The sequence below is a fragment of the Glandiceps talaboti genome, chromosome 15 (genome assembly GCF_964340395.1).
Source record: "Glandiceps talaboti chromosome 15, keGlaTala1.1, whole genome shotgun sequence".
Lineage (NCBI taxonomy): Eukaryota > Metazoa > Hemichordata > Enteropneusta > Spengelidae > Glandiceps > Glandiceps talaboti.
Window position 1 is genome coordinate 13,475,908 of NC_135563.1, and position 17,950 is coordinate 13,493,857.

A 17,950-nucleotide genomic window follows, 5' to 3' on the forward strand; every position below is an offset into this window, starting at 1 on the left:
CTTTCACTGAATTACAGCCGATTTGACAACAACGATAATGTTTACATAGAGGTTGATAGATTAGTAGCCTTGGTTTCAAAGTTAGTCTCCAAGTTTACTTCACTTGTCGAAGTGTACAGTATTATGGTACTTGAACATTTTACGATTTTATCACACAGTTGGACTGATGGAGTCATGATGGGTGAATGGTTAGCGTGACGGGCTTGGAATCTACAGGTTGCAGGTTCGAGCCCTGTCGCTGCCTGCTGTTTGTTTCTGAGTGGCTAAAGTCCTTGGGCAAGATTTGAACCACGACTGTGCTTCAGTCAACCCAGCTGTATAATTGGGGACCTGGTAGGATGTAGGTTGCAATGTGAAGGCTTTAATCCTATGCGCTGAAATGGCTGCAATGGATTGTATGCTCCCCGGGGAGTTGAGGAAGACTAAAGGGCCGTTGTGCCGTTCTGATCCGAGCCAGGGGTAATAAATTGTAAAGCGCTTTGAGCACGGTGTGGGAAAGCGCTATATAAGAACCCAACATTATTATTATTATTATGTAAGCAGTCAATGGATTTGCCAGAATGAATAGACAACTTTATACAACTTCAAGGAGTTGTCTGCTTTTCCTTGACTAAGTTTTGCTATCTTTTCAGAGATATATGCTCATCAATTTTGTGTTTGAATGCGTCCATGTAAATACCTGCAAATTATTAGTTATAAAAAAATGCATGTTTAAAGTAGAATTACTTACTATTGTAGGTAGAACTAGAAGCTATATCATTCAAAAACACATGCGACTAGTATTTCTAGACAAGGCAACTACTTTGTGTGTGCACCCTGGTGTTTACTGCTGATAGTATTTCTAAGTTTTAATGCAACTTTAACAATGTGTGTCAATGTTGTAGCAAATGTTGAGACAAAGTTGGAAACCAAAACTACTAATCTATCAACATATATGTACACATTATCGTTCTTTAACTTGTCCAACAGGGTTAATTGGTCAGATAACACCAGTTATTTGAGCAGGCCATTCATGTTTCATGTAGATAAACATATTTTTTGTAGCTGTATACATGATTAAAATCAAATTGATTTTGGGGTCAGCGCCCTCAACGGCGATGATAATATCAACACGTTCTGTCCTGTTTAGGCCTTAAAGAATTGTGTGGTTCCAATTATGCTCAATTTTAGAATAGGTGGGGTAGGTAGAATTTTTATTTTATTATATATTTTTGTTCATGTAGTTATGTTTTCCGTTGTTTTCCATTGTTTTCCATATGGTCTGTTATTTGTTTCTTCCCATCAGATGTACAGCCATTACAGATTGGAAGAATAGTTTTATATTGTCTTTTTATGTTGATATCAGTTTCCACATCCACTATTTCTCGCAAAACTTTTCGCACCAATTTTTGCAATTTTATTGTTTTTTTCTGAAATATGTAAAACAGGTTTAGGTTTGCAGTGAAAAACTAGGGTGTGTCAGCTAACTGGAACCAAACAATTTGTTTAGGCCTTATGGATTGTATTGACTACTAATTGACATGTAGAATGTCTAATTATTGGTATTTTAATAATTTTCAGTGAATACATTGTGGTCTACGTGCTCACTTCAGTTACGCTAAAAAAAAAAAAAAAACAGCCAAAATTAATAGATTCAAATTTCACTTGCACCAGAAGTAGTGTTTTATTGATAAATATTAAACAGAAATAATGAATGTATAGCATATTTTGTGTACAAATACTACATGCAGGAATGACATGGCAGAAGAAAAAAAATATAAGGATAACCTGTTCCCTAATGGTACATTTTGAGACTGAAAATATTATATTTACATATTAAACTAGATAAAGACTAGTATTTCTATGGGGTAATGAGAGTGTCTGATGTATTCTAGGGGGTCCAAAAACTAAAACAGTTTTATGTTCCTTGAAAAGACTCAAAATTGATGATAGTGGTAAACATTATTTTTTTGTAAATTTAATGACTGTGTTGTTTTCATCATTGCATTTTGAATGTCCCAAATTTTTCTCTAGATAATATTTTTAGATTTTGGAACACTTTTCATGACGTATGGTAAAAAGGTATAGACATTCACAGAATTCTTTGTAGTAAGCAGTTAGTAGGTACTTTTTATGTCAAATGTCTCGTAGACTACACTGTGTTTGGTGAGATCTGAAGTATCTACATTTTATATTTTATGCATGTTATTTCTTTCAGCAAAGTCTAAAAACTGGCAAAGTACATCATTGTGAATGTTTTTGGATAAGAATCCCTAATTACACAGTCTCTCTCAATTCACACTTTAATGTTTTACAGTCCTCCTAATCACAAAAGATGTCGGAATCTCTGAAGCTGTCCCAACTCAGGATATAAAAATGTCTGCTCTGCAGTTAACCACAGAACTACTGCCTTTGGGTCAGAAGTAGAGACCAGAATAAAGCTACCATGGTAATAGTGATAGTTTGAAATATTCTGCTGTGGGTGGCACACTCACTTTAGGTAGGTCGCAGCCACTTCTGTTTTGTAATCGATTGCATTTGCGTGCTGCTGCACATGATCTAGTGAAAGTACTTATAAGTTTCTGTCTTTAAAAATATGTACCTTTGTCAATGTATTAGTTGTAATAAGTGTTTCAAAACGAAATAATGTTGATTAATATTGCGTTGACAGTCAATGATTAACTCTCAGTCTTCCAAAAGTACTTTCACTAGATCACATGCCATGGAATGCACTATCGTGGATGTGATCAATTATAACTGCAAAACGGAAGTGACTGCGACCGACCTACCTAGAGTGAGCCAACAGCAATACATTTCAAAATAGTGTTATCAGTAAGATTCACACATACTGAATTATCACTTGAATCAAAACCCTTGGCTAATTGAGAATTCACCTTTATACCGTCTAGTTGATTTGGTTAACAATTTATGGGAGGTAGGTAATATACCATTTCTACATTGACCTCTTAATTCATGGGGGGGGGGTAGAGTAAGAGGGTGCTCTTTAGCCCCCCCCCCCCAAAAAAAAAAAAAAAAAAAAAAAAAAAAATTGAGTGATTCTGATATTGTATGATACCATAAAAATCCAACACAGTATTTGACTTCCATTTCTTCAAACAAACAAAAAATTGTATGTACATGTATACACTAAGGAAGAGATTCACTCTTTAAAAGCATCAAAAAATAAAGTCTTGTAGACATCTTAATATTAAAGAAATAAATAGTACATGGAAATGAGATCTCAAGAATGTAAAGTGTCTTGCTGGGGTTATCCGTCTGTTCACTATTTGTCACCAGCACTAAGATACTAGTTTATACTCAACAAACAGGATGTGACTACAGTCGGGATATAAGAGTACAATACTCCCATTGTCCGTCATTATTACAATAAATGCCTCCAGTTCAAATCTAAATTATTCACTGTATACTGTAGAGTTCAAAGTCAAGTACACTAATGATTCAACCTTGCTGCATAACATGCCTGTCAAGTTGATATTATCTCATGTTTTTCTTTACATTTCAGTAATACTTTTGTCAAAAGTAGTGATTTTATGCTTTAGTTTATCTTCTTAAAGGTAGTAGGAATACCCCTGAAATATGGGTCCAAGCATCAGCCTGAGAATCCAAAATATAGAAGAATCTCATATCTGCTGTCTCATAAACTCTTTGACTACATATCTCTAAAAATAACTTATGAATAAAAGTGAACATCATATTAAGATATTGATCCGGTATGTGGATGAAATTCTGGATTTCAGAAAGTGTTTTTGTGAACATTTGAACAGATTGGTTTCCCGTTCTACTGAATAATGACCAGAAAACCTAATCATACACAAGTCCTACACAATCTGATTAAAATCTGATGTAGTGTGCACGGCGCAATTTCGTTTTGGCTGTTACGTTTAGTGTCGCTTGTTCTTTTGTGAGCACTCATTACATATATCTGACACAATACCATAGGTTATCCGAAGCCACAAGAGAACGCCGAGAGAATGCATAATGTGCCAAAATATACGGGTACAGTACTTCCGAGTGCTCTGTTCAAAAAGAGCTTAGACAACAATGTTATTGTTTGGACATCCTCTCTCTTTTAATTTCGAATGTGGAGTTTTACATTGTAATATAGATTTTGGTTGGCTATTCATAAGCACGAGATTGGGTTCGAGAAAACCTATGGTATTGTGTAAAATGTATGTAACAAGCATTCACAAAAGAAAAAACGACGGTAAACGTAACAGCAAAAAAGAAATTGCATTGTGTACACGACATCGGAGTTTAATCACTACACTAATTAGTCCTACACTGCTAGCACACATATTATTTCATTAATGCTGTTGTAAATTATTGCAAGTCCAGTATGTCTTGGTCTTTGATATAACTAAGCATCCATGGTGCAAGGAATGGGTGGGTGTTGTCGTTACCATGGAGTGCCTTTGTAAAGGTTGGCAGGGTTTGATAGCTTTTGAGCATGCTACATGCAACCATTAAGTGCACTATAAAGAACATTGTTATTGCCAAAGGCATATAATACCGTAAAGTGACATTTGGAGTGGTGTGAGTCATGTATAATCATGAAGTGCTGTACAAGGTTGTATGAGTACAGTGTGAGGTAAGGGACGATTGCACAATGTCACACAAGCCCAACAAACGAACATTGTTCACTTTGGTCAAAATATCCTCCCCAAATTTGACATCAAACGTTATATATGATGTAAACTATGGTGAAAACTGTAGTGGTGACACCACTAAGATCGATGTAAATTTTTAATGTAAAAATATTGATTGTAAACATTAATACTACCGGAAACTCAGCACCATATATGTATCTCACATTAGAAGTAAATTGTAATCAACTTATCAACATCTCAGTAGTAAATACAAGCTGCTATCATTGAAGGAGTGAAAGTTTTCTGTTGAAATTTAGTTAGAAGTGTGAAAATGAAGTTCAGCAATCACACTGACGCCAGACCCCCTCCCCCTAAATGAACAAAGCTCACTTGTTGAGCTGGTGTGACATTGTCCCTTCAACCATGGAATGCAACCTGAGGAGTATGACTGTGTATGGGGCCCATTCTCAATACAATCGTCTAGTAGCATACTCCAAGACCAAACTGGCAGCTCCTAGTAAAGCTGGTTCTTGTAATGTAGATACTTTCAACTGGACTGCTTTGGCTGATGGTAAGGCTTTGGCTTTAATAGCCTTCTGAGCACCTTCATGGAATACACCTCCGAACAAGCCACACAGGATTATAACAGATGGGTTCAACATGTGTAACATACTGACCAATGCTGTACCCAGAGCTTCAGCACCTACAAAGTAAAAGTAAAAAAAAAAACATTCAGGTTTATGAAACAAATGGGAATACCATGAAATAAAACTTGGCATACTTTTCTGCTGGAACATTACCACTATTTATTTGCACGAACACACACTATTGAACTGGTTGCAACTTACTCCTAGAGGGCGCTCTTCAATGCTGTCCAACACGCTATGCCAGAGACCTAACATCTACTAGATGAAACCAAGGACTAAAATACAAAACCCCCAAATCAACTTCATAAGTACAATAAGTTTACACAGCCATAGAAATTGCTATTACTGTTATTTACATGTTAAAATTATTCCTAAATTATCAGAATCCTGTATATTCCACCAGTGGTAACCTATGACCTTGAAATGTTGAGTGGAAGCTGAGGCAAATATGACTCTAAAATCCTATTTACCTGTAATCTCTCCATCTGATTTACATACACTATTTATCAATTCAACAGCTACTTCATATTCCATCATTCAATATCAATGTCTTTATAGTCATTTATACAGTATCAGTGATACTATAAATTCTTTAATGGCCAATGTTTCAATCCCAGAGTCTCATTATTGTTATCAGTGAAACCACATGGATTAGATAGAATTATTCTTTGTTCTGGACCAACTTTTGCTTTACTCAACCATAATACCACCTTAATGTTGGCCTTTAGATGAAGTTTTAATAGAGAACCCTCAACATAATGTTAAAGGCAAAGTTTAGATTTGGATTAAATTTAGGAGTGGAAAACAACTGAGTGGCAGAGTTATAGAAAAAGTTCGTCCTAAACAACAGAAAGATTCTCTTGTAATCCCTTACGGCTAAACTGATAACATACATATTGGGGGGCTGATTTTAGGGTGCGGACCCAAAAATCAATGTTATTGGATATGCACAATACTATGTGTACTGCTACACTAATGTGTTCACTCACAGGTAAACTATATTGGGTGTATGATATGACAAGAAATTCATTTATATTTAACGAAAAATTTTCCAAAAAATTTCAGTTGCAGCTATATCAAAGGCTGAAGTTTTGAAAGACTGAAGACTATATTTATACATGTAATAACAATATATTGCTAGATATGACCCTGATAGTTGATCTTTTGATTTACTAAGATAGATACAAACTATAACTATTGTAGTGACATGTTGATATGATCTATTGAATGGACGTTGGTTTAATCATAGTCTCAGTAGCGAGGTGTCCACAAAATTTTATTGACAAAATTCTATAAACTTGCAGTGTACTGTTTTGGGACGTTCAATGTTTACACTATCTTAATCACAGGGTGATTAGAATCACACAGCAGAGGAACCACTATCATCCACTTGTGTAATCTACCACATTGAAGAACAACAGTTTGTGCCTATCTTAGTAAACCGAAGGCTCAATTAATAAGAGTTGTATCTGAAATCCAACATATATCCTATATTAGAGATTGTACATGCATAACATACCAATATCAAGGATACGCTGTGCTTCCTTGTTGTCTAGTTGAGCAGCCTGAATGAGATGTTTGGCTGTGACTTCTTCATCTGTGTTTATTACCATACCATTAACAACTAGATGTCCAGCTGAAAGACACAAATTATGGCATTACAGAAATATTAGGAAACTTACTAATTCATAATCTTGAATGGTGCATGATGGAATATGTGGTATCATTCTTATATGTCTATGAACATGAATTAATCACAGTCTGTTCTTAACAATATGCTAAATTATACACACACAGGTGCATTACACATGTTGTCATGGTAACCAATGAGGGTGCCATCAATGTGGACCAGAGTTTTCTGCCCAACGGCATTCACATTATTAAATTTCAACTGTTGTTAAACCTGGTCCCCATTTGAAGTGGGTAGGTTAGGTAGGTAGGTAGGTAAGTAGGTTAGGTAGGTAGGTGGGTAGGTAGGTTAGGTAGGTAGGTAAGTATGTAGGGTAGGGTAGGTAGGTAAGTACGTAGGTAGGTATATAATGATAATACATGGTTTATTGAAACAAAAATGTGACCAAAATGGTCAAATTGCATGAGCTCACATACGAGTAAAATATACTAAAAATAACAAAACAGGTATTTATGAACACATCTGTTACTGCTGTACACAACATATTAAGTAATATATTTGTTGATATCAACACAACATGTGTTATAGGTTTCAAAGGATCTGTTGATACTAAAAATCCTGTATTATTCAAGTGACAGCTGTGTGTGTACACTATATCTTTATAATCTATTATTACAAGGATCAGTATACTATTCCATTGGTTGCAAAAAAAAAATGTTTTATCAGGGACAGGGACCGCATCAATAACAAGGAAGCTCATTTACTAATCTACCCAACTCTTCATCATAATACCACATGGAATCAATTTTACAGGGTTTTTCGACATAATCGTAACATCAAAGAAATAACTGACTTTTACGCTATTGGTTTCGTTCTCTATTTAAACATACTGGAAAAAGTGGTAGTTTCTGTATTCACCTACTCTCAACAAAAAGCGAATGAAATGCTGCTTAAATTATGGATGAAAACACAATGGTCTTATTCCTATCATGACAACCCCCCCCCCTTATTCCTATGACAACCCCCCCCCCCCCCGAGTCACAATATTTTCCAGCTGAATAATGAAAAATATTGAAGAGTAACATAGCTTTTAGTACCTCTCAAAACAATTTATGAATAAAATGCTACCAATGGCAATGTGCACAACTGAAATTCAATATCTGATATACACATGCTTTGAGAGAAACACACTTCAAACATGAAAACACTCCTACAAGATACTAGAACATCTCGATGTGAACTTTCATCACTTCCATTCGAAAAAAAAATTTGTCGCCACACACTAAGTAAAGTCCCTACCAAATACCAAGACAATCAGTAAGTCAGTTTTTGACTTTAATTGGTTCACATACAAACACACACACTGTGCCGTACGTACGTACATGCATGCATGCATGCATACATACAGTTTTACATACATACATGATACACACACACACAACCTTTCACTAAGACTATAGCACTAACACTACTGAACCTCAGTTCAGTTGCGCTAAAAATATGGAAAAATAATGACAAACTACAGAACCAATGTCATAGATGTGTGATGTCAGACCACACGGGTATAAACTCCATATTTTTTGTTCAAAGCATTCAACTTGGCTTGCATGAGGTATTATACTTTTACTATGATTTACTACGATCGCCATGGAAGACTCCCATAGTAAGACAGGTAAGGAAGCCTCAAAGGCTTAGATAATCCCTATAACTTATACTAAAATACCGTCAACCTGCAAGTGAGAAGTTTTCCCCACGTGCAATGTAAACTATAAATCATGCAGTATGACACCATATTACCAATGATATCGTGTGATTACACATTTTTCTGGTAGGATATTATTGATAGTTTTATCGATTCCTTCCACTACATGTATATTCATGTGGAGTCATGAAGGTCAAATGGTTAGAGTGGCTGATTTGGAATTTGTACTTTGAGAGTTTGAGCCTCCCTGCTGCCATATGTTTCTGAATGGCTAAAGTCCTTGAACAAAATTTGAACCATGATTGTACCCCACCCCAGCTGTATAACTGGGGACCCAATATAGGTTTAGGGCCGTACTAGGGTAATAATAACGACCCTCAGGAAAGAGGTGAAAATAGGCTATCAAGTCTAAATAAAGTGTATCATTATTTCATCATTATTATTACATGTATTCTCTCAGTGGATTTAGTAGGAGTCTCTGAAGATTTATGCAAATGAGATTGTCACAAGACAAGACATTCATTTCTAAAATTCTATATAAACCAGTTGTTGCAAGGGTAGGATGAACAGATCAGATCATATCATTATTTTTATGCCAAAATTATCATAAGCAGCCTAGCAGTACATTGAAGTTAGTCTGGAATTGAAATTTTTTATTTTTGTAAATAAATAGCCTGTTGACTTCACTGTTGAGATACATCATTAGCTGGTTGTAACTCCTAGCCCTTCAAGAAGAGGTATGACAATGTATATCTCAATAGCACACTGACTAGGCTAATAAATGATGGGTGTATGTGTCAATAGCACAGTGACCAGCACGCTAGTAAATAAATGTCAGAACATGTGCTCGTAATTTACTTTGCCATTTTCTATGATATGGCATGTTCTGAGCATTGTATTCATGGCTACACACACCATATGACATGTCATACGGTCAGATTGCTTAGACTCTACCACCAATCACTGTCTGTAAAGTTATAAATGAATGGAGTGTGAAAGAACATATGGAGTAATATGAAAATAATGACTCTAGAATGTCAGGAAAAAGTAATCTAAATTTCAAACATAGCAAACAAAAGAAATCAGTTTGGTGGAGCTAGTAGAATATTGATTTTCTGATCTGTCCAGCTTGATTTCACACAAGTGATGATTCTGTGGTATTTATGTGATAAGAAGTGTACACATAACAGAATTACTGGATTTCCAGATGAATGAGTTTACTGAGTACTTCAGCATAATGAAAGAAACCAGACTACAGGCAAACAATTAGGAGTACTGTTGTCAGAGTTACAACTGAATTCAAGGACAGCCCTAAATCAATGCAAACGTTTGTTTATGTATTAAATTTATAGCCACTGACCATTGATTGATTCCATTCAAGTAAGATATCAAGACTTACAGACACAGTTACTTGTCAGCTAATATTCTATTCCAGAATGGTAATATTTTATTCTAGGATGATCATAATACAAAATAATGACATTAGGTATACACAATATTTCAAAAAATACCGTTGGGATAAGAGAGAAGTTGGGAAACTGCAGCAGTTACAAGCTAATACAGCAGAGGTACACGACAATTTCAACGATTTGATGTAATTCCGAAATCAACAAATATAGTCAAAACATAACCCACCCATGGCACTCTAATCTGCAACAACATTGATCCAAAATGGGTTTTCAAATGTGTTTCCGAAAAAATACCTCCACATTTTGAACAACCTGCCATTCTCATGGCAACCACCAACATGTTAATGAGGTCGCAGTCACAACGGCAACGCTTACAACCAATCAGCAACACGCTAATGATAGATTTGTTCATTAACATGTTGAGGAATGACGTAATGTCCTATCATCGACTGTATCACTATCAGGGCAAGCTGTTTCCCAACTTCTCTCTTATCTCTATTATCTGAAACAGTATTAAACCGACAACAGTATTTTTTTGAAATACTGTATATACCTAATAACATCATTATTTTCGATTATGATCATCCTAGACTAAAATATTATCAGTCTAGAATAGAATACAAGCTCACATGTGACTGTAACTTTATACTAAATTGTTAATACATACTATTTTAGAGGAAGATTATTCGTATTATTAAAACTTGAGTTTGTGATTGTCTGAACATCAGACATCCACAATTACATGCAGATTTACTTGAAAACTCTGAGGGGTGATTTTGCTAACACCTCTGGACCAATGTTGCTGACTATCATCATTATACAAATCCCACCAAACTTTGCAAGCTTGAAAGCTTCCTCCTGGTCATTTTCAAATGACAAAATAAGTTTGGAGTTCACCATCTTGTTTTCGAGGAAATCAACAACCATTTTTCCTTTTTCCACAGAGTTGACATGTATTTGGCAGCCATTTTAAATTCTAAAATTAGCTAATAATTTAAATTTCAATACCATTTTAATCTATATTTAAAACATTTGAATTATCATCCCGAATATTTATCTTAGTGTTATCTAAGAATGGATTTTAGTTTTCTAGAACAAAGTCACAGCAAAAGAGTAACGCTTTTATTACTTAAAGAGGTTCATATTATGTTGAAATTGACAGCAAAAATCCTTATACTACAACTTGTTTATCATTATATTAGTTTCACTAAAATCAAAGTTATTCACATCTCTGCAAACTTTGCTATTTGAAGTAACCAAATGACAGAAGCCATCGAGCTGAAACAGCAACGAACTCAGTGAACTAGTCATTTAACAGGTACGAGGGGTTGGAAATACTAGTACCGTACACAGCACCCTCCTGTAGTCATACACCAAGTCTGTGTCACTGAACATTATGCCTTCTTTAACATTTATTTAATTCTTATTTTGATGTGTTAAATTATAGACCTTCCACCCACAGTCAATGTGTCTGAGAGGGCAAGATTTTACAATGTAATTAAGTTATTATTATCACTATCCTGTTTACTGTGCTGTTGAGATACATCACTGATCATTAGCTGGTCATACCTCCTAGCCCTCAGTGTTGATACAAGGGCTACACGTAGGTGGTACAACCAGGTGACCAGCTAATGATGTATCTAAACAGTGCAGTACACAGGCTGTATTATTTCAATAACAGCTAAAGAAGGCTGAATGGTCTAATCAAAATATACCAGTCTCGCTGAATTTAATAACTAAATAAACTAGTGTGTATGATTCCCACACTTTGACATACCAAATACAGTAGATGAGATTTACCCAAAATATAGGAGTCCATCTGAATTTAGTACTAACTAAATAAACTAGTGTGTATCCCACACGTTAAAATCAACTTTGACGAACCAAATATTCAAGTCCGTCTGAATTTAGTACTTACTAAATAAGGTAGTGTGTATCGCACACTTTAAAATCAACTTTGACATACCTAATACAGTAGATGAGATTTACCCAAAATATAGGAGTCCATCTGAATTTAATACTAACTAAATAAACTAGTGTATATCCCACACTTTGACATACCAAATACAGAAGATGAGATTTACCCAAAATATAGGAGGCCATCTGAATTTAATACAATGTACTAACTAAATAAACTAGTGTGTATCCCACACTTTAAAATCAACTTTGATATACCAAATACAGTAGATGACAGGTATAACTACTCTTATATGTAACCTGTCACCAATCTCACATTCTGATTGGTCGAGAGCCCTGCAGATACACAGGCGTATTTTTCACCAACAGCCATATTTTTGCTTGTTGTATCACATGATCACGTCCCCTTGTAAACAAATCTAGCAGACAACTAGAGATCAAGCATTAACAAGCATTTCCAATGCCAAATTTGTTGTCAATCGAACAAAATATCACCGTTGTATACATTGTAACAAGTCTTTGAACTGTACACTTTTCATGTAACAGGGATATAGTCAATAATTCCACACAGAATGGCGAAAGTCCAGTGACGGCGAATGCACAGTCGTCACACGATCGTAAACATGAATTCCTAAATTTATGAAGGATATGAAAATTACCACCACAAAGCATATCACGAACATTTCTGTACATTTAATGGAATACGGTACGCAAAACAAAGACACACTCATTTTTCAGCTGATGGTTATAAGTTGAATATATCGCTGAGTGATATGCAAATACTAAACATTACGTCATACTACTGAGCAAACGCGCACTCTGATTGGATGATAAAGTTAAGGTTGACGTTTAAACAACCGCATTGCAGTTATAGGAGAGGTGCGTGATACTACGCTCAACAGTATAACACGGAAGTGATTTTATTTAAAAATGAAACAGCATTTTTAGACATTCAAAAATGAATTCGTAGTCACATTCGTAGTCGCCTCCGGCCCTCCGTTATTACCGGAAAAAATTACCTCTCGCAGCAAGATATGGAACGGTATTTGGCAAATAACATATACATATCATTCATTCAGATAATATTATGAGTTTTACTGGTGGTAGTGCTAAAGTGTTGTTTCATAAAAGCCTTTTTTCGTCTGAGGGGGTAATTTACATATACATTGAAACACTCTACATAAAAACTGTTCTGATCTATTCAAAACAAATCATTACTTTTACAGCAAATTTTAATGTCGTTTTAGTGTATAAATTTTCTACAATTCATGTCACGACAAGTTCATATTGTCATAAAATGTTTCAGCATTTAAGTGTCTTGAATTCTCCATCATGAATGTGATATGCCATCAAATTTTAAAATTGTTTTTCATCTAATTTTAAACTCTTTTTAGTACTAGCATATTTTACAAATTGTGACAAAGAATCTTATTTGACAGATTGATGTCTAGTTATGACAAACACTGGATCAAAAGGGTAAGGTGCTAAATTTGGCTTTTGGAAAGACACCGTATGGTTATGTAAGAGAACAATAGCACAATAGGAAAAGGTTTACTTTTACATGTAACAGTTGTGTGAGAGTTATAATGGAACCTGTTATCAACTCTGTATGTAGTTTGAATTTTAATTAACACAAGTATTACAATTGTTTGCCTACATGTAGACATTGAAACATTGATAAATAAAGTTTAACACATAGACTACACTAAAGGACTTATCGACTTCGTTTATCACACCTGAATTTTACCAATACCAAATTCATGTCTCCCACTTGGTTTGTTACTGTAGTGGACTGTTTGTAGTTACCATGACAAGCTCATTTATCGAAATACAACTTTACTAATCACACAACAACAGATTCTGAAGAACTCTACAAATTGGCTTGTGTAGGCATTCACTTAATCAACTAAATTTCTCTTTAAATACTGTTTTACAGTGACCAATTTTACTACACTCTTTGTCATAAAACCTTAGCATTTGGGTGTTTGAGACACACACAATCCTTGTTTGAGACACACTGAATCCTGGTCATAAGACCTTAGCATTTGATGTTTTATGCTACAATTTACTCTAAAACAGAACACATCAAAAGATGCCTTAGTCGGAGGTGACTTCTTCAAAGCATCCTGCTTTACACACTGTTACAATTTTGTATGGTGTCTAAGACACACAAACTTCTGGTCTGTAGAACAGAGTAAATTGTTGAAAATGCTAAGCTCTTATGACCAGGATTGTGTGTGTCTCAAACACCCAAATGCTAAGCTTTTATGACAAAGAGTGTATTAAATTTGAAACCTAGTCAAAATGCTATACTTTATATATATATATACATATAAACTTTATGCTCGATAGCTTCCACTGATTACAATCACTTGATAACATGATAACCCAGAAGAGCGGATCTAATTGAAGCACCTTCTAAAAAGTATATACTGCCATTTTTTCCAGAAATCTGAACAATCCATTTCAATTATGACTGTATACTTCTATTAAAGACTGTGTGTGTAAGTACATGTGTGAATGCAAGTGTGTGTGTGTGTGTGTGTGTGTGTGTGTGTGTGTGTGTGTGTGTGTGTGTGTGTGTGTGTGTGTGTGTGTGCATGTGCATGCAAATACATGTATGTGCATGTTTGAGCATGCATGAAAGTGTGCTATAGAAGTGAAACTCTCAATCTCTGGACAATTTACACATCATCATTTCTCAATGCTATCCATACCACACAGTTGACTTGACTGACCCTGAATAACACAAATAATGCTGTCAGATTCAAAACATTAGGCTTACCTTCATGCAGTTTTTTAGCTTCTCTCTGCAATGCAATGCCTGAACTATAAGCCTCTACACAGCCCTTACTGCCACATAAACAGTCTGGACCATCTAAACTGACAGCAATGTGTCCCAACTCTCCTGCACAAAAGTTACTGCCATGTACTAGTCTGCCATTCAATACTAAACCACCTCCAATACCTAAAATTTCACAGAACAGAAAGAAAAATGATGAGAAACTGAAATGTATTTTTATTACTTAAGTATCTTGTACAGGATAACTTATATGTTGTAACTTCTAACATATACTAGAATGGCATGCAGGACTGCAGATAATGTAAGTTTGAGAAGATACATGTAGTTAAACAGGTCAATTTTTCTGATTTATTTTGATAATTGTGATATAAACACAGATTTTGATGACTGGAATTTGAATAGCAAATACTTGTCAAGATAGTGGGGTTAGGTTTGACAGTGCATTTGTGAAGGCTGATATTGTCAACTCTGTCAAGCTATAAGAAATAGCAATGAATCCACTGAAGGAGAAGATACACGCACCTTATATATAAATATGTATTTGAAACAACTGCCAATAGAAAACTTATGGGAAAACTACATGTATGTAAATGCAAACAATTCAAGCACAAACTTTTTAAAATATATTGAGAAACTGTTTGGAATAAAGAACAGAGAACATAAATTATGTAGGGTTGTCACAATAGAGCAATTATTTACCTGTTCCCGTAGCAACAGTCAAGAAATCATTGACACCTTTACCATGACCAAATTTTCTCTCTCCCAATGCTGCACAGTTACCATCATTGTCTACCCATACTGGGAGATGCAGTCTGTTTGATATTGGTGTTCTCAGATCAATTTTGTTCCAACCTAGAATAGGGTAAACAAACACCATAACATTCAAATTTTATCTACTCCAACCATCCTAGTATGTGTATTCTGCCATAGAGTTCAAAGATCAATTTTGTTTCAACCTAGAACTGGATAAACAAACGCCATAACATTCAATTTTATCTACTCCAACCATACTAGTAAATGCATTCTGCCAGAGTTCAAAGATCAATTTTGTTTCAACCTAGAACTGGGTAAACAAACACCATAATAGTTAGACTTTATCTACCTACACTGGAATGCACATTCTGGTGTTCTCTACTTTGTTTTCAACTATACAACATGGTATACAGCAACAGAGTTGATTATGTTTTAAGACCGCATGATGAAACACTTAGTATCATGAATATTACTGGTAATCATCAAAGGGTCCAATATGGGTCAAAATGCATGCATATATAATTACGTCAGTTATTACAATATTATAACATTGAGTAGTAGTTTTGCTCTGAGTAAAAGACACATTGTGAAATCACATGTGTTGTCATAAAAGCAACACTGTTCTCAATATATCCCTCGGAAAGTCATCCATGTGATTGAAAACTCACTATCCATTGTCTATTTTTCATACACAAGAACATTAATTATTAACTTAAATGTTACAACTAGTTGGAATGTAAGTCTGTCTGCCAACGTGTTGGGTTATCCGTTGGCATGGTGTCTGGACCGATCAGCTGGCATCTGCTCTGATCACAGATGTTATATGGAAGACAAGGCACCTACAAATACCTGGAGGATTTTTACTGATTCATAGAATTCAACTCCTAAGATTTGAGATTATCTTCAGATTTAGACAATTTCAAATTTTCGTTTTACAGCATCATTAGTTCTATTGTTGTAAAGGAAAGCTGATGTACACTACTATTATAATTGTAAGTTTTGGTTGCTAATTTGATCAATTACGAATACTCACCATCTAATACCTTGGTGGAATGCATTACAACACCTTCATGTGGATTTACTCTTCCTCCAGTGCTTACACCTGAGACAAAATAGAAATAAATAACTATCATACATGCACAATCCAAGTTGTATGCATTCACACAGAAAACACAGGATTTATTTGCAAGTTAAGTTGTATGCATTCAAACAGAAATTATTCACAAGCCAAGTTGTATGCATTCAAACAGAAGATTTATTTGCAAGCTAAGTTGTATTATTGTATGGATTCAAACAGAAAATAGAGGAGCCATTCACAAAGCTACACGTGCAAGTTGGATGTATTCAAACACAAAATACACAATTTATTTGCACGCATAGTTGTATGCATTCAAACAGAAAATATAGGACTTGTTTGCAAGCTAAGTTGTTTGTGCTCAAAAAGAAAATATGTGATTCTACCCTCGTCATTTTCCATAACAACATGTGTGTACATCATCATTGGCTGCAAACATTCAGAGTCACCACTACATTTCAAGACTCTCAAAAAGTGTCTAGGAACGTACAAACACACCCTTAGTATCCAATGGCATTAAACACATAATATATGGAATGGCTTGAAAGTAGTAGCTCCTTATTCTTAGCTTTCTATTTAGTTTTTTTTTCTCACACCAACCATCCTTTCCTCATGGTCTATATTGATGACACAGAACAAACAACGAAGTGTACTATTTCAGAAGAGATAAATACACATTATTTAAATTTATCACAACTTACCCACACCAAGAACCCTGCAATTGTGACTACTGGCGCTTTTCAATGCCTCTTCCAACATATCTAGTAAAGTATCTAGTCTGGTATTATTACTTTGAGGGGTTGCTCTTGATATCATGTCAATAATCTTCCCCTGTAACACAAAAAACACTTAGGTTCAAATAATCTGAAATTACTAGAAAATACATGTATTCCTTTATACATGGAGTTCTTGTACAGGGCTCGAAATTGGCAGTAGTCAAGGGCATATAGACTACCAAACATTGTATCTTGACTACTAATTTTGTTATTTGGTAGGCTGTTAGACCAGTGCAAATCAAAGGAAAAGTGTAGAGGAAACAAATGGATAAATTTGACTGCCAAGCCCAAAAGTTAAATTCGAGCCAATGTATGATATTCTCCGAGTGTTATAATTCAATATAATCTAATCTGAAAACAACTCAGTGTGTTCTTGATATACTCACCATAACAACTCCATGCATATTAAAATGTGCATCTGCTCATTGAACACTAATGTCAATGTTCATAATTTTCATTCCCAAATAAGTGTTAAAACAGCACTGTTGTAACATGGCCAATGAAGCCACACTTTGTAACTATATGGTTGTTTTCAAAAGTACACGGCTAGTTATAAGGGGACTGCAGATGTACATCTATATGTGATGTCTATGCTTTCCTCAATCTTAGAATGACAATGTCTAGAGTCTAGATATGAATATAGATGTCAGAG

At 35.0% G+C, this 17,950-nt stretch overlaps 1 protein-coding gene across 1 annotated transcript in view; it reads right to left on the minus strand.

The window, feature by feature from the left end:
• Window positions 1-1,655: 1,655 nt before the first annotated feature.
• LOC144446412 (bifunctional UDP-N-acetylglucosamine 2-epimerase/N-acetylmannosamine kinase-like) overlaps window positions 1,656-17,950 on the minus strand; it is a 40,582-nt gene continuing 24,287 nt past the window's right edge. Inside the window, exons 7-12 of the mRNA XM_078136169.1 lie at window positions 17,224-17,353; window positions 16,481-16,549; window positions 15,394-15,546; window positions 14,677-14,859; window positions 6,753-6,869; window positions 1,656-5,289 (exon numbers count right to left, since the gene is read on the minus strand). Of these exons, the coding sequence (XP_077992295.1) occupies window positions 5,054-5,289; window positions 6,753-6,869; window positions 14,677-14,859; window positions 15,394-15,546; window positions 16,481-16,549; window positions 17,224-17,353 (888 nt within the window). The 3' untranslated portion in view covers window positions 1,656-5,053. The remainder of the gene's footprint in view (window positions 5,290-6,752; window positions 6,870-14,676; window positions 14,860-15,393; window positions 15,547-16,480; window positions 16,550-17,223; window positions 17,354-17,950) is intronic.